We start from the raw sequence: 25,812 nt of genomic DNA on the forward strand, positions 1-25,812 counted from the left end.
AGGTGGGTGCTCAGCTGCTTTTATGCTCAGCACCTACGTTCAGTTCCTTAAAGCACTGTACATTGTAAAGCATTGCACTGGGATCCCTAGAGCAGTAAATAGGGCTTTGTACCGTTGTCAGTCAGTGTTACTGGGAGGGTGATAACAGGCCCTTGCAGGAACTGGGCTGGGCAGACATTGTGCTCGAATAGCGTTATGATTTCCATGGTCTTATCTGTATGACCACTGACAACATGCAGACTATTAACAGCGACCCTGGGGACCGGATTCTCATTTGCACTAAGTCCCTTTCCACCATGATAACGCACAGGGGCCTGGAAGTGGGTGTCAGTGTAATTCTGCTCCTCTAAACTCCTCCTTACATTGGTGCAAAGGGGAAGCTGTGTAATTGTGAGTAATGCCCTTGGGCTAGAAATCAGGCAGAATCTTGGCCAGTCCAGCCATCCTTTGTCAGCCAAACTCCTGCTTCCTCTTCACATTGCCTCAGTCAGGGACTGCAGGATTTAGCCCAGGTCGCTCCCCAGCCATGGGCGGGAGGAAGGCAGGGGAGGGTAGAAGGGAAGGAAGGAAGGACGATGGTCCCCAGCTTTAGAGAGCTGCCTGGAAGGAGTTTGTGACAGATGGATCCAGGGGAGCTGCAGCCATTCAGTGCAGCCTCAGAGGTGGGGTGTGGTCTAAGGAGATGCTATCAAAGCACCTAGGGAAATCTGGTCTTTTCTGAACAAATGGCTCTACTTGCTAGCCCATGTTGCCCTCTATTGCCCACTGTTTCAGAAGGGTCACTGACAGATACGCTTTAATTCTTTCTGCATACTCTGTAAAGCCAGATGCAGCTCTCTAACCAGCCTTGTTCTGTTCATTTTTAGCCAATCCATTGCTAGATCCAAAGGGAGGCATGTGAGGTGTTTAGCTTCCATTGACTTCTGAAGCAGTGAGGCCCCTGACCCGCTTAGCTATGTTTGTAAATCCCACTAGGTGCCTCTCTGTTTCTCAAACATGTCGGAGCTTTTAGTTTGATTATTAAAGGTGTAATTTAAGGCCTCAGTTTAATGATTAAAGGTGCAATTTAAGTCTGCCAAGATGAGACTCCAAAAGTTCATTACAGGTCAGTGTTGTAGCACCAAGAAATATGATACAATAATGGACCAAACGTGGAAGGCTGGGGAGAGACTTAGGTTGGGGCTGTCAAAAGAACTAAGTGATCGAGGAGCATTCTCCTTTGAAAGTCAATGGGACTTGTGCTCCAAAATCATGTGGGTTTGTTTACATAGATCATCCATGTTCTGGATGTTAAAATTATTCTAAATCATTATAGTACACCTCTGTGCCATTGGAATGCACAGAAATTTTACAAGAAATGTACTCTCTGTAGATTCTTTAACCCACCCCTCTAGTATCTATCAGCACAGCACATCCTCCTTGGAGGCGTTCCTCACTGGAAATGACCAAGACACTGTACCCAGTCACCGCAGCAGTGCACTAGGCATCAGCCTTTGGGCCTATGAGTCAGGATTTTATTTTAATTTTTTTATGAAAATGATCTTTGCCGAATATCTTGTTTTATCTTCCCTAGGTAAAATGTTTGTATTAAAATTTGGAATTGAGAAAACAGCCTTCTTTAATAGGACATCAGTGTTGAATATATATGATAGTTTGGAGACTTTTGCTGGATTTTAATTGTATTTCCATTCACTTGTACAAAGTTATACCTGGGTTTTTTAGCATTTAGGCTGCAGAGCATAGATATTATCAGATTTAGTAAATTTTATTGCTGAGCTATCCATTCCATCTGTGGCAGTTGGAGACCTGATGGAAACTGACTATGACGATATTTTATTTCTCCAGTGCTAGGAGTGCAGTTATTTCTGTACCAGACTCAGCGGATCCAGTTTGTTGAAGTTAGTGACACTGCAAAGATCCACTGTTATTCCACAGAAAAATTGGAAGAAAGTAGAATGTTTTGGTATTTGAGAAGAGAAGGAGAGAAACCCATATACATTAAGCGCTGTTTGGATGATCAAAATGTAAGTAAATTTGCTTGCAAACATGAGACACACAGCTCGACACTGGAAATCCGCAGTATCCAAAAGACTGAGTCTGGCATTTACTACTGTGCATATAGATACAGCAGCTACCTGATTTTTGGGAATGGATCCACGCTGATTGTTGGAGGTAAGGAACCATAGCTTGTTTAAGGAAATTAATAACTGATTGACAAAGCATATTTCATGTTCCCAGAGCCGGATTTAGGGGGCAGGTGATCCAAGTGATCCCTTGAGATGCTGGGCTCGGAGGGCGTCAGGCTCAGGGTGTTGTTTTTGCAGTTTGCGAGGGCAAAGGCGAGAAAAGTGACCTTTTGCACAGAAGGACGAGGGTTAACATTCTTAGGCTGTCACCTACTGTGACACTAATTAATAGTGGTCACCCAGTGTTGGAGCACAGTTCAATTTCTTGATGTAAGTACATTTGTTATTTTTAAAATTAAAAAGATTCTAGAAGCTCAGAGGAAACGTATTTTTTTATTTGCTTATATAGGGCATGAATCAATACAGATTTACGGATCCTAGCATGCAAATTTATCGGCTTATATGACAGGGATAAATCATGCATGCAAAGTTGTGAAATGGGCTACAAATGCAATAAAAAAATAAGGTATTCAAAAGTTTAAAAAATGGAGAGGTGGGGCACTCCTCGCCTCGGGGGCCCTTTGGTCTAGGGCTAGCCTTGCATGTTTCCAGTAAAATGTAATTATATACCATAGCTATTGATAAAGGGCTAAAGGGAAAGCATACTTTAAAACTAAAAGATCAGCTAAACATTAAATGCTATGAGTACAGAAGGAATATCATACACATATATTTTATATCCAAAAGGTAAAAACTTGAAAGTGCCGGAAAAAAACTATTGAAGTTACTCTGTGACTGTTCAGGGCACCTAGGAGGGGAATATTTCCAACCTAAGAGCCATGACTGCATGAAATTATATTTCAATTTAATGAAAAGTTCTCAAGAGTGCATTTCTTGATAAAAGAGCACACAATTTCCATTCTGGCTAATGTAAGTATATATTATGCTATATTCCAGTTTAGTCTTGGCGTGGTGATTTCATATTTCCTTCTTCTTCAAGAGATTTTTTTCTTTGAATTCATGTCTTAGTGACAGATTAACATCTTTAGTCAGACTGCAGCTTCTTTGATTATCATACTGAATTCTCCTGTTGGTGTGAGAGACAAGCTTTTGAACTTACACAGAGCTCTCCTGCAGATCTGGGACATTACACTCTGAATTTATTTCCCAGACCTGAAGAAGAGCTCTGTGGAAGCTTGAAAGCTTGTCTCTCTCACCAACAGAAGTTGGTCCAATAAAAGATTTTAGCTCACGCACCTTGCGTCTGAGTGAAAGGTTAACATTTTTAATCAGACTGCAGCTCATCTGACTATCACACTGAATTTGCCACACCTCCTTTTGCTCAGACAGTTATACCAAGAGCAGCTGGGTGATGCTTCTGGTCCCATTTCCACGTGGCAGTCAAGTCACTGGGACAGCTAATCTGGCCTGTGTGATCCGTGGAGTTTCCAGCCCGGTCCATGTTTCCTGGAGCGTTTCTGGGGAGCTGCAGGAACAGGGGCTGACACGCTCATTGAAAGCAAAGGATGGATCTTTAACCCTCATAAGTCACATCAGCGTCCCCATGGACACCTGGACCAGTGGGAAGAATTTCACCTGTGAAATCAAATTCAACTCTTCCAGCAGCAGTGTGAAGAAAAATACCGGGTATCCTGCAGGTGAGTGATGATATTTGAGGCTAATGGAGACTCTGATGTTAAATCGGTGTCAAGTGGGCACAATCTGAGTTGCTTCTACGTAACTTTCCATCCCAGAAAGCTGGAATATTTTATGTCATAATTAAAAGTAAGCAGATGTGCAGATTATTTGGGGAAAGCTAAACTGAGACAATAAAAGGACCCCAAGACATTATAGCTCAGATTTCTAGAGCAGCTTTCACACAGATTGTACCTATAAAGCACTGCAAAGAATTAAATAATAACTATTGGGGAGAGGTGAATACAGAGCCGGGATTGGAAGTTAAAAGGTTTAATGAAAAAGTTCAAAAAAGATTCTCACCTCCTGATCGTCCACTGGTGTCAGCTTCCTCCACAGCCCATCCCAGCGGGTGTGCGTCACAGAGGGTGTGCTATGCCGTGGCCATGTTCCTGGGGGTGTTGCTGGTGTCCCTGAGCCTGGCCTGGAGTCACTGCTGTTCTAATCCAGGTAATCAGCACACTACAGTCCGTCCCAGGTGTGGAGACGTAGCAGCAGCCCTATTAATAGTGGGGCTGATTTCCCACAAAATAATTGAAAACAGTTCTCTCAGTTCCTTCTGTTTGTCCCCACTGAACATTTATTCCTTCCTACATTAATGTAACACAGCAACGCTTCTGTAGCAACGAGTGCTGTATTCAGCCAGGCGCGGTGCTTGGAACCGCCTGTGCATCCGATGCCTGAATATTCTATTTCTATCACTCATCATTTGCTTTATCGCACAGGGCAAACTTCTGCCTGAAATAAGCAGGTTTAACTCCCATGGCTGGGCAAATTCCGTTGGGATGGAACCAGTGACGTAAATTACACAGCAGAGGCCTGGTTAGCCCATCAGTTATACATGGACAACTCCCATTGAAGTGGCAGGATAATCTGGGCCTGGGTTTAAATTGATCAGAAAACAGCCCCATTCAGTTAATTTTAACCAGTTTATTGCTAGACTCAAGGGGTGGCGCTTAACTGCCATTGACTTCAGCAGGAGTGAGGCACCCAACCCTCTTAGCCAGGTTTGAAAATCCCACTAGGCACCTGTCTGCATTTATAGGCACCTAAATACCTTTGCAAATCTGGCCCAAAGTCACTTTTGGAAATGAGACTTAGACTATTTTGAAAATCGTGTATTATGTTGTCTTTTTTCTCACACATGCCAGAGCTTTCATGATCTGCAGTGCGGTTAACAGTTCGACAAGACAACAACCGTTACATGTCTGCATTGTGCCACCAAGAACTGTGCTACAATAAACCAAACATGGAAGGCTGGGGAGAGATTTACATTGGGATTGTCAGAGGCCCTAAGTGGTTTAGGAGCATTTTCCTTTGAAAGTCAAAGGGGCTTGTGCTCCGAACTCATGTGGGTTTGTTTATTTACATCATCCATATTCTGGATGTTTAATTATTCTGAATTATTATTTACACCCCTGAGCCACTGGAAAGCAGAGAAAATCTACAAGAAATGCTGTAGCCTCTGCAGAGTCTTCAGCCCACCCATCACCACAGCACATCCTCCTCGGAGGCGTTCCTCACTGGAAATGACCAAGAAACTGCATCCAGTCACTGCAGCAGTGCACTCGGCGTCAGCCTTTGGACTAGTGTGTCAGGATTTTGTTCTCCTTTTTTATGAAAATGATCTTTGCCGAATATCTGCTTTTATCTTCTTTAGGTAAAACTTCTGCATTAATTCTGAAATTGGGAAAACAGCCTCGTCAGTAGGACACTAGAGTTGAATACTGTATCTATGATATGTTTTGAAACTTTTGCTGGATATTAATTGCATTTCCATTCACTTGTATAAAGTTAGAGCAGCTTTCTAAGCATTTGGGATGCAGAGAATAACCATTATCAGATTAAGTAATTTCTTTTGCTCAGCTATCCATTCCATCTGTGGCAGTTGGAGACCTGATGGACACTGACTAGAACAATATTTTATTTCTCCAGTGCTGGGAGTGCAGTTATTTCTGCACCAGACTCAGCGGATCCAGTTTGTTGAAGTTAGTGACAACGCAAAGATCCAGTGTTCTTCCACAGAAAACTTGGAGGGAGGAAGTAACATGTTTTGGTATTTGAGAAGAGAAGGTGAGAAACCCACCTGTATTAAGCGCTGTTTGGATGATCAAAATGTAAGTAAATTTGCTTGCAAACATGAGACACACAGCTCGACACTGGAAATCAACAACGTCCAAAAGACTGAGTCTGGCATTTACTACTGTGCATATAGATACAGCAGCTACCTGATTTTTGGGAATGGATCCACGCTGATTGTTGGAGGTAAGGAACCATAGCTTGTTTAAGGAGACTAATAACTGATTGACAAAGCATATTTCATGTTCCCATTAAAATGTGACAAGATACCATAGTTATTGATGAATGGTTCAAAGGAAAGCATGCTTTAAGCCAAACAGATGAGCTAAACATTAAATGCTCTGGGCATAGAAGGAATGTAACAACATTTATAGTTATAAAATATATGTAAAACCTGAAAGTGACAAAATTGAAGTTTCTCTGTGACTGTTCAGGGCACCCAGGTTGGGACTATTGCTAACCTAAGAGTTATGTTTGCATGAAACAATATTTTGATTTAATGAGAAGTTTATAAAATTGTTTGCAATTTTCCTTTGAGATAGTACAGCTATGTATTGCGCTCTGTCCTAGTTACGGGTTGTGTGGTGATTTAATATTTCCTTCTTCAATAGATTTGTTCCTTTGAATTCATGTGACAGATACGCAATGTTGTTGTAGCTGTGTTGGTCCCAGGATATGAGAGAGACAAGGTGGGTGAGGTAATAGCTTTTATAGGACCAACTTTGGTTGGTGAGAGAGACGAGCTTCCTTGCTGACACAGAGTTCATCTTCAGATCGGGAAAATGACCTTCTGAATACATTTCCCAGACCTGAAGGAGAGCTCTGTGGCAGCTTGAAAGTTTGTCTTTCATCAACAGAAGTTGGTCCAATGAAAGATTTTTACCTCACCCACCTTGTCTCTCTGAGTGAAAGATTAATACCTTTAATCAGATTGCAGCTCATTTGATCATCACACTGAATTTGCCATCTCCTTCTGCTCAGACAGTTATACCAAGAGCAGCTGGGTGATGCTTCTGGTCCCATTTCCACATGGCAGTCAAGTCACTGGGACAGCGAATCTGGCCTGTGTGATCCATGGAGTGTCCAGCCCAGTCCATGTTTCCTGGAGTGTTTCTGGGGAGCTGCAGGAACAGGGGCTGACGCGCTCATTGAAAGCAAAGGATGGATCTTTAACCCTCATAAATCACATCAGCATCCCCATGGACACCTGGACCAGTGGGAAGAATTTCACCTGTGAAATCAAATTCAACTCTTCAGGCAACAGTGTGAAGAAAAATACCAGGTATCCTGCAGGTGAGTGATATGATATTTGAGGCTAATGGAGACTCTGATATTAAATCGGTGTCAAGTGGGCACAATCCGAGTTGCTTCTACGTAACTTTCCCTCCCAGAAAGCTGGAATATTTTATGTCATAATTAAAAGTAAGCAGATGTGCAGATTATTTGGGGAAAGCTAAACTAAGACAATAAAAGGACCCCAAGACATTATAGCTCAGATTTCTAGAGCAGCTTTCACACAGATTGTACCTATAGAGCACTGCAAAGAATTAAATAATAACTATTGGGGAGAGGTGAATACAGAGCTGGGATTGGAAGTTAAAACCAGAGGGTTTAATGAAAAAGTTCAAAAAAGATTCTCACCTCCTGACCGTCCACTGGTGTCAGCTTCCTCCACAGCCCATCCCAGCGGGTGTGCGTCACAGACGGTGCGCTATGCCGTGGCCATGTTCCTGGGGGTGTTGCTGGTGTCCCTGAGCCTGGCCTGGAGTCACTGCTGTTCTAATCCAGGTAATCAGCACACTACAGTCCGTCCCAGGTGTGGAGACGTAGCAGCAGCCCTATTAATAGTGGGGCTGATTTCCCACAAAATAATTGAAAACAGTTCTCTCAGTTCCTTCTGTTTGTCCCCATTGAGCATTTATTCCTTCCTACATTAATGTAACGCAGCAACGCTTCGGTAGCAACAAGAGCTGTATTCAGCCAGGCGCGGTGCTTGGAACCGCCTGTGCATCTGATGCCTGAATATTCTATTTCTATCACTCATCATTTGCTTTATCACACAGGGCAAACTTCTGCCTGAAATAAGCAGGTTTAACTCCCATGGCTGGGCAAATTCCGTTGGGATGGAACCAGTGACGTAAATTACACAGCAGAGGCCTGGTTAGCCCATCAGTTATAAATGGACAACTCCCATTGAAGTGGCAGGATAATCTGGGCCTGGGTTTAAATTGATCAGAAAACAGCTGTAAGGGGTGAAGAAAAATTTTAATTTCCTCTAATGAGCCATTGACTAGGTCCTCAAAACGAATGAATTTAGGATGCAGATGGTTCCAATGCCCCAGTAATTCTGCTAAATCTGGATTTGGCCTTTTCTGACTCATATGGAAATTCAGCAAAAGAACGAAAGCCGCAGACTCAGAGGATGAATTGGGTACATGAAAAACCGTCTCAATCCTAAACTCCTTTTTCAACCAACTGCTGGACTTTTAAAGGAAGATTCCCATGATTGTTTCAGTGCTAATGATGTGCACTGTTTGGAAAGTGGAATTTTAAATAAAGCTTAACAATCTGTTTTTAAATGTAACTGATTGTTGTGTCCAACTGCATCAAAGTTTGGCTAATTAACCTTGCGTGCAGGTGTCTAATGTTGCTGAATGTTGTCAAACAGGGTCAACCGCTTATGCCCAACTGGAGTTTGATTCAAGGAATCACAACCAGAGCACAGAGCAGCGACCAGTGAAAGGGAAAAGGGGGAAATCTTAGCCCAGACGGGGATCCAAGCTGGACACTCACAGCTGTTTCACTGCTCATCTCAATGACAGGACCATCCTGTAAGGTGTTGACTTTCTGTAAAAGCTGTTAGTTTGTTTTTACTGCTTCTTACTGCTCTTCACTGCTGCTGCATGTGGCTCAGTTCCACACTGTATCTGATGATTAACTCACTTGCCCGCCTGGCCTATACGGAGCAGGAAGTCACAAAAAGAACTAGACCCTTGAAGGTGGGAGATTTCCTAGTGTGATATGAAGGACATTGTCCTGCAGGTATCATGGCAACATTTTGCTGTGTTTCTGGACAAATTCCACCCCTCTGTGGGTGCAGAGGGTCCCAGACCGCAGGAGCAGTGCGGTGTCACTTCATAAAGGGGGGCGGGATTGCAGGAGCCTGCGTGTAACTTACGCGCTCCCTGTATGCCCCAGAGATTGGCTCTCTGCTCAGTGTGGCCCAAGGGAGAGGGATGGGGTTAGCAGGGAGTGAATCCACCACTACACCAACCCTCTAGACAACAGCCCCTGTGGAGCTGGGGCACTAGGGCCACAGAGTCCCTGCTCCAGCCCTGCTGTTGGGGTAGCAGCCGTGGAGTGTCCCCATCACCGTTCTGGGACCTGTGAAGGAGACGATTCTTCCCCCCTAGAGATCCCAAACTCAGTTCCACAGGCTGGGCACTGGTAAGAGGAGGTGGGGCTCAGGGCCTGCCTTACTCACACAGGCAGTCGCCGTGAACTCAGCTACTCTCATGTCTAAGCCGAGCCCTTGGTGGTTTTGAAAGGGGAGGTGGGAGGTTGATACCCACGAGAAATTGAATCTCCCCCGGACTGGGCTTGGGACTCAGGTGTGTTACCAGTCACAAAAGCTGGACCAGAAAAACCCGGATGCAGAACCAGCCTTGGCCCCCTGACGCGCACAGCAGGTGGAAGGGGCAGAACCAGACAGAAGTGACACTTTCCAGCTGGGTGGAGGCTGCTTTTGGATAAAAGCGCTAAATAAAAAAAAACCTTAATAATAATTAACAAATAAAATTACAAATAAAAGCACACAACTCATATTTGAATATCAGTAGTCTTACCTTTCTAATGTGATGGATGTGCCCTCTCTCCCTCGATCCACCAGCCCCCGAGCTGGGACTGGGAAGGAGGGGGGTCTCTCTCCGGCAGCTGCAGCCCTGGAGCTGGGGAAAGTCACCTCTTTCTCTGTCCGCTGCAGCCCTGCACGTCCCAAATTCCCCCACCCCCTCTTCTCACCCCACTGCCCCCTCCCACCTACCCCCTAATCCCTCCAAGGCCACCACCTCACCTTACATGTGCGTCTTCTCCAGGGTCCAGGCACCTAATTAGTGGAGCCTCGCCTGCGCGGCTGCACTAATTAGGTGGGTGGCCCTTCATTTTTGTGTGCGGCCGCCCAGGCCTGCACCTTGGAAGGAACTATCCGCGGACCACCTGAATGGAGCTCGCGGTCCACTGATGGTCTGCGAACCACAGCTTGAGAACCTCTGCTCTACTCCATACTCATTCTTACAGTCTTTGGGCCAGATTCTGCTCTCCCTGACCCTGGTGTACACCCAGGAGAACTCTGCTGAAGGCAGTGGAGTTACTCTGGGTTTACAGGGGGTCACTGAGAGTAGTAGGTGGCCCTTTGTATTTCATTTGGGGCCAGGCGATGAACCTCTCACTCCCCCTGGGGAGCCGTTATTCACAGCAGGGGTCCCACTGAAGTTCCAGGGACTGCTCACATCTGTAACTTCTCACCCGTGTGGGTACAGGTGTTACAGTCTGACCCTTACTATCTATAGTCTGTTACTGGAGGTCTACCCAGCCCTGTGGCTCACCACGAGGGACAGTAAAAATGTGAAAACACAGGCCTGATTGTGATCTAAGTACTGACCCCAAAGCCGCAGCAAAGCCGCCAAGGGTCAGTGCTTGGATGGGAAACCTCCTCCAGTGCAGGACGTAGCTTAACAAACTGAGCAGGTGACTCTATCGCCCTCAATCAGCAGCAAATGCCCATCCTGCTGAAGGGAGTGTGAGGGGGCGTTCACCCCCACTAGACCAGAAGGAGTTAATGAGGCTGAGAAGGGGCCACTTAAAGGGATAGGCCCCAGCTGAGGGGAACTAGGCGGCCTAAATGAGCCCTGAATGATGATGAGCAGGAGCAGGCAGGGCTGGTATAAAGCCAGGAACCCGGCAGCAGAGAAGGGCTGCAATGAGGAAGGCTGCAGTCACTCTCTGGGCATGAGAGAGGGAAAGGAGGAAGCCCAGGGCAGAGGAGAAACCCTGGGGACCCAGGCCCCGAAGGAAGGATTTACCTCGGAGGGTGGTGGAGCAAAAGCCTGAGAGAGGCGGAGTAGGAAAGGAATCGGGGAAGCCCCAGCAAGGCGGGACATTGCAGACCTTAGCTGCTGACTCAAGAGTCCCTGAACTGGAACCAGGAGCAGAGGACAGGCCGAGGTTCCCCTCCCAGCCACTGGGGAAGTGGCACTGTCAGGGCAGTGGGTTTGGTGATTCCCTGGGACAGTTTGTCCTGTGGCACTTTGATACCCTGGCAGGGGGGAAACACCCAGTGACTTGGCCAGAGGGCCAAGGCCTGAAGAGGGAGCAGTCAAGCCAAGAAGAGGAAAGTGCAGAGTCCAGAAGAGCGAGTGGGGCTGCGGCAAGAATGAGATGACAGAAGGGGTGTTGGAGCCAGAAGGAGCTAATCCCATGAGCAGCCAGGAGGAGGCGCCCTAGCGGTGAGTGAATTCTGTGATAGGTGCTCTGGTGTGGGAAGTGCCATGTTTGAGATTAGAGGTCAATCCAATGCCTGATCAACCTGCAGGCAATTCACAAATGACCCCATGTGGCTTTTTGCAAGAAGGGAGGTGTCAGCCCAGATTATGGATCAGAGAAACGACCATAGAAGTTCTTATATTTCAAGCAAACTCACATCACATCATAGCTCATTACAAACGTGACACTTCCCGAATTTCTCTCGCTTTCTCTTTCATTCTTTCTTTTTGCATCTCTTGCTTTTAAAAAATGTAAACCACTTTAGTGAGACTGCATCAGTCACAGAGGAGCGTTTCTGTTCTTGTACGTCAGAGTCGCATATTCAGTCTGAAATAGAAAAAGGAAAGATCTGGTGTTATAATTAATTCTTTGTATTAGAGCAGCTTTTGTGTTATAAGAATGTGTGAAAAACCTATATCAACGGTGGAGATTTCTCTTTTGTCCTTGGCTGTTGTCTTTTGTCCTGGGTGCTGGGTTTAGTGTAAGCATTGCTGGATGGTGTTGGTGCTTTGTGATATGCATGAGGCCAAACTAGATGATCTGATGGTCCTTTACAGAAATATACTGTGACGTTATCCGATTAAACAATGACCATGCGGATCACTGTTGCTATCACTGTTATATAATTGTCACAAAGCTTGTACAAACTGTGGCACGTAAGATGTCTATGGAAAGGTTTTGGTTCTCTGAATATGATGTTGCTATTTGCATCCATGTATCATTTTTGTATCTGAAGTCATGAGTATTGGCTCTATGCCTGTATTTCTAATGTGTTTGCTTCTGGGAAACACCGACAAGATGTTTAGCCAGCACATTGTGAAGGACGCATTCAAGTTAAGTGGCTCATCAAAAGGACACTAACTCACATGGACTGTCCTGTGAACGCTCTGTCTGGGGTATAGGTAATGGCTTCTTTTGTGACTAAGCAGAATCAGGCAGGGACGTGTGACTTGACCATGTGACTCCAAACTCCATCTTTTACCTGTAATTTTCCACTAGCTGTGCTGAGGGCTTTGTTTGAAACAATGGATTTCCCTGCACATGGCAGAAGCTATAAAAGGCGCTGGAAAACCTCCATCTTGCCTCTTTCCTGCTCAAGCCTCTGGACTATGGACTTCTACTAACGGAAGCATTATTTCTAACCAAGAGACTGAGGACCTTCCAATGATTTGGAAGCAACCAGAGACTTGACTTAAGCCTGCAGTTTATTCCATCACTGCTACATGCCTGAACCAAGAACTTTGCAATTATTGTATGTATTTGATTCCTTTAACCAATTTTAATTCTCATCTTTCTTATAAATAAACCTTTAGAGTCTAGATACTAAAAGATTGGCAACAGCATGATTGTTGGGTAAGATTTGACTGATATATTGACCTGGGTGTGTGGCTGGTCCTTTGGGATCCGAAGAACCCTTTGTTTGATGAAACTGGTTTTAAGGAACCACTCATCTGTAAGTCTCGTGCTTTGGTGGTGATACAAGGACTGGAATAACTAAGGAAACTGCTTTTCTGACTTCTTGTTAGCCAGTGTGGTGAAACAGACGTTGTGATGCTTGTTTGGTATATCTTATGGGGGAATAACCACCAGTTTTGGGGGGTGTATCTGCCCTATTTCTCAGCAGTTTGTCCTGTATTTGGTATTCTCAGTTGTGGCCCATTGAGGCACAGTTACATATACACTGCAGTATTACACCATCCCTAACCTGCAGCCACCTCTGGTGTAGAACCCAGCAGTTCTTTTTTACATCAACAACCCTACACAACACTTCCGCTAGAAGAGCAGAGAAGAAGAAATTTATATGAAACCTCAGAAATTTCAGGATGCAAAGTGTAGACGCTAGAGTTGGACATTGGCCAGGACACGGGTTCTAGTCCCCTCTTGTTAATACAGTTTACCTGTGGGATCTGCCTGATAGGTACTTCATTCCCTGTTTGCACAGCTCTCCCTGTTGGATGAAACAAAGGGATAGTTATAGGGCTGTGTGATGAGTGGCTGTGTTCATAGCAGTCAGAGTTATGACTGAGTTACCTCTGATGGGGCACTTTCTCCAGAGTAAGATCAACAGCTGGATGAGGAGAAGGATGAAAATACAGGGCAGCCCAGCATAGAACACAATCCTACAGTCTCCTGCAGAGTGAAGAGATGCTGAGTGTAGAAAACACCTATCAAAACATGGGCTTCTGATCTCTGCGTCCCATGCAACTGCATTGGCAAAGGGAGATGTTCCCCGACGCTCCGCACCTGTTGTTCCATGCTCTGCGGAGATGGTTCTCAACCAGGGGTACACAAACCCCTGGGGGTACGCAGAGGTCTTCCAGGGGTACATCAACTCCTCTAGATATTTGCCTAGTTTTACAACAGACTACATAAAAAGCACTACCGAAGTCTAACAAACTAACAAGCACTACAAACTAAAATCTCAGACAGACCATGACTTGTTCATACTGCTTTCTATACAATACACTGAAATATAAATACAATATTTATATTCCGGTTGATTTATCATTCTATGGTAAAAGCGAGCAAGTCTGCGATTGTTCAGTAATTTGTGAGCTGTGACACTTTTGATATTTGTCTGATTGTGTAAGCACGTAGCTTTTAAGTGAGGTGCAACTTGGGGGGAACACGAGACAAATCAGGTTACTGAGAGGGGTACAGTGGTCTGGAAAGGTTGAGAGCTGCTGCCCTGCTGTATATGGAGGGAGAGGGAAGTGCGAAGACAGGGAAGAGGGATGATTTGGTTGGGGTTGGTCCCGCTTTGAGCAGGGGGGGACTAGATGACCTCCTGAGGTCTCTTCCAACCCTAATCTTCTATGATTCTATGACCTTGCAAAATGACCTCTCATTGTTATTCGATCTCTCTTCTTTCCCTCCCACCCCCCCAATAACTCCACTAATGAGTGGATCATTGAATTTCGTGGTCAGATTCTAGCTGGTTCCCTTTTTCCCAGAACAGGTTTGCTGCAAATGTCCAGGCAATTTAAGAAATTAAAAGGCCTTTCGGAAGGCTGGACACACCCGTCTGTGCCGCCTGGAATTTGCTTTCTTCTTAAAGGGTTTGTCTATACAAAATTTTGGCCCTGTAATATTTCTGGCACAGCTTCTCCTGATTCATGAACTGAAATAACCGGTGCTGGTGTAAGACCCCTTTACACAGTATAACTACATCCACACGGAGGCTTTCACTGGCATAGTCATGTCAGCAACAATTCACACCACGGCTCAACAGAGTTACCTGATAAGAGTGTAGACCAGCCCTAATCCTTCCGGCCTGCACTGAACATTGTTCCATGGAGCCATTTCAGCCTGAGACCTCCTGCTCCTGTGATGGCTGCAACAGAATCAAGTTATTTAAAGGGGGTGGCACAGAATCCTAGAAGTCAGAGATGGAGACGACCCTGTTACACTGGGTGCCCCCTAGTTCCCCCCGGCCACTGCAGGATTGTTCCCTATGTTATAATCATGAGTACTTTGTCCAGACCCCTTGATAGGGGCTTCTAACCCTGCCCCTCAGCATCTCTTCCACTGTCTGTTAGATCTCACTGTCAGGAAGCCATTCCTGCCATTCATCCTGCTTTTCCCTCTGTTGATTTCCTTCCTGATGCTCCTAGTTCTTCCCCTTTGGCTCACCCCAAGTGACCCTTCTGTATCCTTGCTGTGCTCGCATGGAGGGGAAGGTTCAGGCTGCTTGACCAGAAAGCCATTTCTCACCACTGGGAGGGTTGAAAAATGAAGGTTTTCAGGAGGGCTGGAGGTGGGAAAGGAGGGTGACAGGGCAGTGACTGTACTTGACTGCCCCACAACTCAAGCACCCTCTCAATGGTTTCCAAAACCTCTCCTCACTCCCATTGGTTATCATTCACCTGAGCCATCCCGTCTGATTCTGTCTATTCCTCCAGCCTGCAGTAGATGTCACTGACCCACGGTGAGGGATGTAGCATAAATACCCAGGAAGGCAGGTTAGATCGGATGATACGATAATGGACCTGTTTCCCTGGAGAGTGTAGCACTGATGTTTCTCCCCGTACTGCTCTCCTTGGCCATACAAGTGCAGATCATCTCCTGGTTCCACATCTCAGAAGGGATTGTCATTAGGCTCCAAACACTAAAGACCCCATTCTCATCTATGGCTCCAGCATCCATCTGACCTTCAGACACCTCCTCCCCCATGTCCCAGAGAACTGCGCTCCAGGGAGGAGAGAAATCAGAGAGCAGGCAGAGCAGAGGAATGACGGGGAAGCTCAGCATGCTCCGGGGCAGAGGGCCCCAGGATGGAAAGGGCTCGAAGGCATCTGAAAGAGAGTTGAGTCACAGGAGAGTTCGGAAAGAGAGTTTACCGGTAGCTGAGCTAGTCCATACCTAGCTCCTACCTCTACCCCAGCCAGTGCAGCGTGTTTTAAATGTCTACGACAGCTGGAACAGGCAAAGCCTATGTCTTACACTCTGGCGCATCCACTTTCGGAGACTCCCCCAATCCGTCGCTGCTCGGAAGTTTGTCCTGATATGATCTTTGTGGATTATTTACTGAGTGTCGACAGCGTGTTTGGTACAGTACGAAATGCAACGGAAGAACTGCTCAGTCTGGTGGTGAGGACACCAGACTGGGAGTCAGGAGCCCTGAGATCTATGCCCAGCCCAGCTCTGCCTTGTTACGTGATCCTGGAGACAAATTCACTTCCCCCTGTCTGTGCCTCAGTTTCTCCAACTGTAAAATTAGGGAAATGATACTTACCTCCATATGATATTTAGTCCCCTTTGCAAGGCGCTTTGAGATCTACCTAGAAAAAGCCTGATAGAGGAACCATTCTTACTTAGATATAACAGTCAGGCTAAATTTTCCTATTACGTTCATCTCATTAGTCCGAGTTACAGCCTCTAATAGTGCCTAAAGTAATTCCTTGCCTTCCCTTTGATGTGCACACTCCGGAATAATTGCGACCAATGTGGCTCAAATAGATCTAGATCTCACTCGTCGTACACTGAATTATTATATGCAACTCAGACTGTGCTGCTTGAGACAATGAATATTCCCCTGTATGAACACGTGGGTGGAATCATTTCATGCCGCTTGGTGAATTCCTGGAAAAGAACCTGATTAATATTAAAGTCTTAATAGGATAACGGGGCAGCTGAAACATACTCATGTCCTAGGGTCGACAGTTTCAGTAGGAAACATCAGTAAGTGTGACTATCAAATCTGATTCCTAATGTAACATCCCAGCTAGACAGCAGGGAAATCATAACACCTAGCACTGACATGGTGCTTTTCATCCACAGATCTCCAAGTGCTTTCACCCAGGAGAGTCATTATCCCCATTATAGAGATGAGGAATTGGAGATGCAGAGAAATAAAAGGTTTGATTTTCCAAATATTCCAGCTTTTCAAAATCTGGTTTTTGGTTGGAGTGTTTTAAAAATCTGGCCATGTCTGTAGACATCTAAATGGGAGCTGTTGGGTCCTGGTGTCTTTTGAAAATCTCACCCTCAGTGCCCAGTGACTCAGGAACAAAAACCCAGGTCTCCTAATTCCTCACCCGATGGCCTGGGTCACTGCCTGGAACATGGTGCCTTTTCCCACAAATACCTAAGGCTTAACACTGAAATGGCAATCAGTCACAACCTAGCATTGCGATATCATTATTTTGGCCCATTGGAAACTCACCTGTGACAGTTAGTCTGGTCCCATTCCCAAAGTTCGGATGTGTATATATACAGCAAGGCCACAGTAATACACCCCAGAGTCACTTCTTTGTACGCTACTGATAATCAGAGAAAATGTGTTTGCCGGAATGTTCACTTTACTGGAGTATTTGCCATTTGAAGGTTGACGCGGAGAACTCTCATAAATCCATTGTAAACTCGGATGTTCCTTGTACCACAGAACTCTCCGTACTTTACGGAATGGCTACTGTCCAGCTGTGCAGTCTGCCCAGAGGTCAGCCGCACCTGTGCTGGGCTTTGCTGGATTTGTCTCCCTTCTTCCGAGGCAACCACTATACAGAGGAAGAAAGGAGTGGGTTAATACAGTGAGCACTGGACAAGGCTGGACTTTGTCAATATGCTACACAGAGCAGGTGATCAAAGAATAACAAAAAGGTACTTCTCCGTTAAAGATTCATTGTAACTTTTCTCTATTTCTAGCCAATATTTTTGTTAGGTTTCATGCAGCCTGTGCTGGAGTTAATGAAAAGTAACAACAAAAGCAAACCTCGGCATTTAGAACCAATGGGTGGAGAGATTTCCAGTTCCCTGCCCTCATCACCTGTGTGCATTCCCACTTGAGTTGACCCAAATCAATGGTAACAAACTTTTTACTAAATTGTACATGGGAGAGTCTTTTTTAGCAACTTGTATTTCAAATTCTCTTTTTGATCCTTCTGCAGAAAAATACGTCAGCCCCTATGTAATGCATCAGCATGAAGGAAAAGTAGATTTTGCACCCCAATCGAGAATATTAACCAGAAACTATTGTCAAGGTGTTCGTATCTGGCATTCAGGTTGTTTTAATGTAAAAGATTTCATCACCTCTCTTCAGATTTCAACTGATGAACTAAGAGATGTGAATTCCTCTCTCAGCAGGTAGATATTAGCACCCTTTGGAACTGCAGAAGGTCCTCGTGCAGAAAGTTAATAGTTTTTAGTATGGTGGAAAATAAGCATGAAATAAATCAGGATAAAATACTTACTGTGCAGCGAGACTAGCATCATCTCAACTATCTGGTGAGACATCTTGTGCCTTTCTTCAGTAAAGAATAGGTGATGTCTGTCTGTCTCACAACACCTGCTAGCTGTAGCTCACGAAAGCTTATGCTCAAATAAATTTGTTAGTCTCTAAGGTGCCACAAGTACTCCTTTTCTTTTTTTAAATTTCAGGGGGTTTTCCTGGTCCTGCTTGCTGTCTGTGGGGAAGTGTGAAATCTGGGCCTAGCAGAAGTCAGTCTGGAAAGAGACAGCCGAGATCAAGGTGGGGTGAGTTGTGCAACTCTCTTTTAAGGAGCAGCCTGCTTTGTCTCTCTCTGGTTTGGGTTCCTTTTTCTTATCATTCTGGATTCGAAGGACTGGGGGTGGGACCCTCTGGCGAAGGAATTGATGGGGTTAGAATATGAAAGTATGGTGGAGTCACCCCACTTTGGGACAATTTGGAGCAAAACCTACTTTTAGGACACTTATTTCAGATTTGTGCATAATGCACGTTCCATAGTGTAATGTACAAAATTGCTTACAGAGAGAACAAAGTGAAATGCCGACTAAGAGATTCTAAATCCATCCCTTCTAAATCCATCTTTTCTAAACAGTTTTCAGCCACGTAATCTGGAACATGGTTCTCTGAGCAGCCTGTCTTTACCTGGAAATTAAGGGTGAGAGTTGCAAACCTCCATGACCCCTGCAGTGGCTGCTCCTAGCAGTGAGGCTGGGCCCGGCTCCTAGGCACGGGCCTTGCAACTTGACCGATGTGATCAGAGCCCTACTTAAGTTTGGCACATCTGTCCCTCCGTTTCCATCTATAGAGCAGCAGAGGAGCCAAACCTGAGCGGCACTGTGATCACATGGACTAGATGCCAATGCCGGGAGCTGGACCCAGCCCCACGGGGCAGGAGGTACCACTGCAGTGTCAGTGCAGGGTGGTCTTGCTGTCCAACCCTCCACGTGCTCCCTGCGCCCTCCTTTTCTTATGGTTGTTTTCCAGTACCTCTGCCTGAAGTTTATTGTCAATTGCCAGGATAAAATTGTAGGCCTAACTGTAGCAGAAGTCCTGATTAATTTAGGAGCCAGGTGTCATTTTCAAAAGTGATCTAGGTTTCCAAGTGGTAATCTAAGTCCTGCTGACTTTCAGTGGTATCTAAGCTCACGAGAACCAGATTTCAAGATATTTAGGTGCTTAAAGGTGTAGCTGGGTGCCTAGGTGCAAAATCAATGGGAGTTAGACAGCGAAGTCATTGGACACATTTTCAAACACGTCCTAAGATTATTGCCCCCAGTCACACTTAACTCGTACAAATTCCTTTTACACTTGATCTTCTTCTGTACAAGTCTATTAAAAGCCAAGACAAAGTGACTGTAATGGTTTTGATTTTATTTCTACATTATGTTTTATAAATACAAATTGAAACCGATCTTAGAAACCCACAGGCGACAGGACAAAGAGCCGTGTTTGCTACAAAGGGCTAATCGTTTAAAAATAGATCAGAACTGGCTGCTCAGAAAGCTGCACTTGCCACTGTGGTCAGTTTCAGCCCACTTATTTTGCCACTTTTCTTTTGTTTGTTCCGCTACCAAAGCGCTTGGGCGGTTTGTTTTTTCAGGTCTCACTCCCTGCGTTCGGTTACCAAGGAAGTGTAAACTGCTTCCCCCAATTCCTCTGCAGCCAGGGGACGGTTAGAGCAAAGCTAAAGCAGAACAGTCCATGAAATAACTGCAAAAACTGGAATTTACCTTTCAGCAGTGTGAAAGAAAGTAAATGTTACAGCACAAACCAAAGACATTGAGAAAATAGATCAGTCACTAATAATCCACTGTGCAGCGTTGCCTAGTGGATAGAGCACTGGACAGTGACGGGGGTTCTATTCCCAGCTCTTCTGCTGGGTTATCTTGGGTAAGTCACTTCCCCGCTCTGTGCCTCAGTTTCCCCATCTGTAAAATGGGGATAACATTACTGACCTCCTTTTGTAAAGCGCTTTGGGATCTCCTCATGATGTGCCTGGAATTATTATCATAAAGAGGAGCCAAAGAATAGGCACAAGTATGAAAGCCACCCCAATCCTGGCTTCAAGACTAAGCTTGATAAGTTTATGGAGGGGATGGTATGATGGGATAGCCTAATTTTGGCAATTAATTGATCTTTGACTATTAACAGTATAAATATGCCCAATGTGATGGGATGTTAGACAAGGTGGGATCTGAGTTACTACAGAGAATTCTTTCTTGGGTGTCTGACTGGTGAGTCTTGTGCACATGCTCAGGGTTTAGCTGATTGCCATATTTGGGGTCGGGAAGGAATTTTTCTCCAGGGCAGACTGGCAGAGCCCCTGGGGGTTTTTTGCCTTCCTCTGCAGCGTGGGGCAGGGGTCACTTGCTGGAGGATTCTCTGCACCTTGAAGTCTTTAAACCACGATTTGAGGACTTCAGTAGCTCAGACATAGGTCAGGTGTTTGTTACAGGAGTGGGTGGGTGAGATTCTGTGGCTTGCAATGTGCAGGGGGTCAGACTAGATGATCATAATGGTCCCTTCTGACTTTAAAGTCTATGTTTAATCATGGTGTATTGTGCTGCACGAAGTGTTTGCAATACACCCACGATGCACTTTACAGCCCCACAAACTCTGGGCTGACAAGGCTAGACCCTGCGTTCCTTGTGCATCCAGCACTATTCCACTCAAATCAATAAGAGTTTGGGGTGTGCAAAAATGCAGGATCAGGAATTGCACAGTTCGGAGGCAGGTGAGAAAGCTTGAGCTGTTCTGGAGTCTGGAAATCCAGCCACAAGGATTTCCTGGTCTCATTTCTCAAGCAAGCCACTGTGAGCATTCAGGATTCACTTAGAACTCCAAGGGCCAGATTCTCAACTTGTGTAAATCAGCATCAGTTCATTGATCGTTGCTGATTTACACCAGCTGAGAATCTGGTCCTAAATTACCGTTCAGTATCATGTTGTCAAGCAATAAGGCTCAGCGGGGGTAAAATACTGAGGCAGCAGGGAGAAGCCCGTTTCTCAGATGTTCATCACCCACGGCTGGGGCCACACTTCCAGAAGAGCCCAGCTCCCATTTAGGGGACGTCTACACTGCAGCTGGGGGAGTAGCGGCTCAATGTAGTGCATTGAAAGATAGCGGTGTGGCCACGGCGGCCCAGGTGGCAGCTCGGGCTGACGTCCCAAGTTCAATTCTGCCCGACCTCCTGGACACGAACTCGTAGAGTTGGCCCGAGCCACGGCCCGAGCCACGGCCCACGCCGCTGTGGCCACTCTGCTATTTTCACCACACTAGCTAGACCAGAGCTAGCGCTTGTGTGTCTACCCGGGCTGGGAACTACCCTGCCAGCTGCACTGCGGACGCACTCTTTGGCACCTCAATAAGGACCAGATTTGTACAAGTGCTCAGCTCGTTAGACGCCCATTGGAGGCTCATCTCTTGGGAATCCAGCCACAGGTGTGCCAGTGGGGGCTGCTGGGGGATGAGCACAGTTGAAAATTGTGCCATTCGTTAAGTGTCTAAATGGGAGCTGGGCTCTTTAGAAATCTGGCCGCAATGGGGGGTGCTGATCCCTTGGGAAAATCATTTGCAATAGGCAGCAGGGTACAATGCGGTCTACAGAATCGCACCTTTAGCCAGTGTCATATACAGCAGTCTGACCCCTCAGAAAGCCCTGGTACCTGCTGTCTCCGCACTAGACATGGTTCTGTGTTGAACTATTTCATGCATATTCTACATTGTGCCACATCCTAATGGTTATTTCGTTCTTCTGAATTGTTCTAATATAACCATATTTGATTCAAATGCAGCAACAGCTGACAAGAAATAGATTGTCCCCAAAGGGTTCTTTAAGAAGCCTCGGTGAAAAGCATCTATCACCACAGCACAACCCCCTCAGCAGTTCCGACCAGGATGTTGGACCCTTTGCACTTGAGCAGCTTACCAGACAGAAACTCTTAGATTTCATCGTTCAGGATATTGTTTGTAACAATCATGCTGTTCACCAAATATCTGCTTTTGTCTTTGCTGGGTAAAGCTTTTGCTTTAGTCATACCATTAAGCTTTAGAATTGAAAAAGGAACCTTTTCAATAAGGCTTTCATGATGTCTGATAGCTTAGGACGGTTCTGCTACAGTTTAGATGCTCTTCCATTTACTTTTGCACAATGTAATCTGGTTGCATTTGTGCTTTTGTTTTAATTCTGAACAATTCAATTTATTTAGGTTAGATTGTAACCTGCTGAAAATTGACTCTGATAACACACCCTCTTTTATTCCTGCAGTGGTAGAAGTGCAGTTATTTTTGCACCAACTTGAGTCGTTCCTGTTTGTGAACATTAATGATACAGCGAAGATCCAGTGCTCTTCCAAAGAACAATTTTTAGCAGGAGGTATAACAGCTCAGTGGTACAGGAGACAGGAAGGTGAGGCCCCCATGTTAATTAAGAGATGCTCAGATAATCAAAATGTAAATAAAGTTGCTTGCATATCGGAAGGACACAACTTGACACTGGAAATCTACAATGCCCAACGGAATGACTCGGGGGTTTATTACTGTACCGATTCGTACATCATCTTGACTTTTGGCAACGGATCCACCCTGATTGTTGGAGGTAAGGAAATAGAACTGAATGGTTAGAAATGAAATATAATGACAATGCAGACATAGTTCATGTGCATGTTAAAATGTAAAAAGCTGGTGTGATAGTTTATCAAAGATTGAATTGTTAGAAGACAGACTGTCTGAATCCAAAAGAAGCGAGTAAACTTTGGTTGCTGAAAGAACAGAAAAATATATTTTGCACAAATAAAATATGCAAATAGTGAAAATGAACTCTTGAAGATTTTCTGTCTTCTTCCTGTTCAGGGCACAAGCTGGGAATATTTTAAACCTTAGAGCCATGTTCAAATGACACAATACTTTGCAATTAGGAAATGTTCTTAGGACTGCATCAGTTCCTAAAATAGCACAGAGTTTCCCTTCTGCTAAGTGCAAATATGTGTTTAGTTTGGGCTGGATATCATTTCATTTTTCAGTTTCTTCATATTTTTCTATTGTAAAACACATTTATCCTTTGAGCTGCTTTCATCTTCTACGATTAACCCCCTAAATCAAACTGCTGCTCAGCTGAGCATCACACTGAACTCTGTGCTTTCTCCTGCTCAGACAGTTATACCACCAGCAGCTGGGTGCTGACTCTGGCTCCATCTCCCCACGGCCTCCTCTCCCCCAGGATCGCTGATCTGGCTTGCGTGGTCCATGGAGTTTCCAACCCAGTCCAAATTTCCTGGAGTTTTTCTGGGGATCTGCAGGAACAGGGTCTGATGCATTCGCTGGAAGCAAAGGATGGCTCCTTTGTGTTCATAAATCACATCAGCGTCCCCATGGACACCTGGACCAGTGGGAAGAATTTCACCTGTGATGTTAAATTCAACTCTTCTGGCAAGAGCGTTAAGAAAATTGCCCGGTATATTGAAGGTGAGTGATTTTATATTAGCTTCTGGGAGTAGAGGGGAGTCAGATAGATAGCCCAGTGAGGTCCTGGTCCATGACTGGGATTCCGAGGCGCTATGATGATTATGACGGTAATTAGACGTTCAAAGTACCTATGGTCCGAGCTTCTTTAATGTAATTTGCAATTAGAGAAAGTTGTGAATTGTTTGCTAATATGTAGGAGCAGGCAGATCTGCAGAGAATTTTGGGAAAGGAGGAAAGGGGAATTGCAATGCTCACAGACAGTGATTTTCAATAGAAATTGTCACGCCAACCATAGATATAAGCACCCTACCAAGTTAAATAATGACTAGTGTCAGAGGGAGAAGGGAACAGAGGCACTTAGGTGCAGAGAGCTGTTTCATGGAGAGGGGTGAAGACAGCTACAGGGAGGATTTTGTAGATGGCAGAAGGTGCAGAGAAGATTCTGATTACAGGGGAAATCATTGGCCTAATGAAAAGGGCACAACAGGGGGAGAAAAGTGCTGAAGGCTCCTGTCGTCTCACTCCTCGGGGGTTAAGGCCCGTGGTGAAATGGGGTCAGGAGGGAAGAGCTGGATGTGGTGGCATCACGATCCTCTTGGCTCGAGTCAGCCACCTACTTGTGTCTGGTTTTTAGCTTCCTCCACAGCCCCTGCCAGCGAGTGCTCACATTACATTGTGCCCCTTGCGGCTGGAGCTGGTCTGCTGCTGGTGGTGGTGTCTCTGAGCCTCGTCTGGACCCTCTGCCCTTCTGCACTAGGTAATAAACACAGCCCAGCCCAGACACTCTCCCACAGAGAGAAATCCTGCTCCCCTGCTTGCTACTGGGGACTGCAACTGTCCTGTCCAACACATGAACACGCTGCAAATGTCACAACTGCCAGCACTGATCTCCGAATGTTTGTTTTCTGAAACTTGAATGTCCTGTGTTGGGAGAACGGCTTTGTTCTCCGTGACAAAGGGAGCGATGTGGAAAGGCTTCTACTGCCCATGGCCCGGGCACCTTGTGTATAGCTCACAAACAGCACTAGCCTTTCTGACGAGCCCCTCTCATGGTGCCATGCATGGAGGCGCCCTGAGCACCCACAGTTCGGATGCACCACTCATCAGTGAACTGCAGCTGGGGGGTGACCGTGGAAGAGGAACTTTGACTGTTGTCTTTGTTTGTTCCAGGATTCCAGCCCAGGGTCTCAGCACCCCCAGCTTCCGAGGAGAACCAGGTACCTCAAGTTACAAGCGATCTCTGTCTAAATCAACGTGTGCGGTGTTTGTTATAACCGTGTTGGTCCCATATTAGAGAGACAAGGTGGGTGAGGTAATATCTTTTATTAGACCAGCTACTCTTGGGGAGGAAGACACATGTTAGCGTTTACACAGAGCTCCTCTTCAGGTCTGGAACACATACTCAGAGTGTCAGTCAATGTGTGTCTCAGTCATTTCCAATCCCTCAGTCCAACGTCATATATTTCACACTTAAACTGATTGATCTTGAAGCAAAGGTGAAAGTCAGGTCTAGCTGTTGGAGTAGCAGAAGGGGAAGAAGGAGCTTTAGTGCTACCTCTGGTACCAATTTACTGCGGGATAGTGGGCAAGTCACTTACTTCTCTGTGACTCTGTTTCCCCATATATAAAAACTAGACTTACTGCGCAAGAATGAGGAGAACTTTAATGTTCTATTGTTACTGACCATACCCTTTACGGGGTTTTTGTGTGCAGCTGGGAACATTTTTGGAATTTAAAAGATAAAGAGCTATAAGAAATTATATTTGTAAAGCACATGAAGATTTTCCAGTGAAAGGTGTTAAGGACCTGATCCAAAGCTTATTGACCTCAGTAGGAGACTGTCCATTTATATGGGGTTTGGATCTGGCAAGTTATTGTCAGTAGTTGAGTTCTTAAAATCAGAATCCAGCGCTGGTTTCAATTCTGATAACATGCACAATTTGTAGGAGAAGTAGGAGAATCAGAGATGAGAGGGAATATTTCATCAGACTAAAATCACTTGGATGTTCAGTTCTGTCTCACTCTACATCCCTTCATTTTACAAGGAGGAGGCTAATTTTACTAACTGTCGCCAAACAGGGTGGAATCTTATACTCTCATCTGGATTTTGATTCACGGAATCGCAACAGGCGCACGATGCAGCGATCGGCCAGAGGGAAACGTGTAAAAGCCTGAACTGTCTCATGCAGGGGAATCCGCACG

General features: G+C 45.4%; 3 protein-coding genes across 3 annotated transcripts; all 3 read left to right on the forward strand.

Annotated features, from left to right (window-relative positions):
• Positions 1-1,530: 1,530 nt before the first annotated feature.
• On the forward strand, positions 1,531-5,107 carry LOC144279744 (immunoglobulin kappa light chain-like). Its single transcript, XM_077841366.1, has 5 exons — positions 1,531-1,573; positions 1,846-2,172; positions 3,473-3,784; positions 4,149-4,271; positions 4,973-5,107. The coding sequence occupies exons 1-5, from the start codon at positions 1,531-1,533 to the stop codon at positions 4,981-4,983; spliced, it is 816 nt and encodes a 271-aa protein (XP_077697492.1). The 3' UTR covers positions 4,984-5,107.
• Positions 5,108-5,422: 315 nt separating this feature from the next.
• Positions 5,423-9,000, forward strand: LOC144279743 (immunoglobulin kappa light chain-like). Its single transcript, XM_077841365.1, has 5 exons — positions 5,423-5,481; positions 5,757-6,086; positions 6,882-7,193; positions 7,566-7,688; positions 8,569-9,000. The coding sequence occupies exons 1-5, from the start codon at positions 5,439-5,441 to the stop codon at positions 8,661-8,663; spliced, it is 903 nt and encodes a 300-aa protein (XP_077697491.1). The 5' UTR covers positions 5,423-5,438; the 3' UTR covers positions 8,664-9,000.
• Positions 9,001-22,125: 13,125 nt separating this feature from the next.
• On the forward strand, positions 22,126-25,785 carry LOC144279906 (uncharacterized). Its single transcript, XM_077841608.1, has 6 exons — positions 22,126-22,162; positions 22,415-22,744; positions 23,299-23,610; positions 24,257-24,367; positions 24,781-24,827; positions 25,690-25,785. The coding sequence occupies exons 1-6, from the start codon at positions 22,126-22,128 to the stop codon at positions 25,783-25,785; spliced, it is 933 nt and encodes a 310-aa protein (XP_077697734.1).
• The last annotated feature ends 27 nt before the right edge of the window (positions 25,786-25,812 follow it).

Source organism: Eretmochelys imbricata, chromosome 24 (genome assembly GCF_965152235.1).
Source record: "Eretmochelys imbricata isolate rEreImb1 chromosome 24, rEreImb1.hap1, whole genome shotgun sequence".
Classification (NCBI taxonomy): domain Eukaryota; kingdom Metazoa; phylum Chordata; order Testudines; family Cheloniidae; genus Eretmochelys; species Eretmochelys imbricata.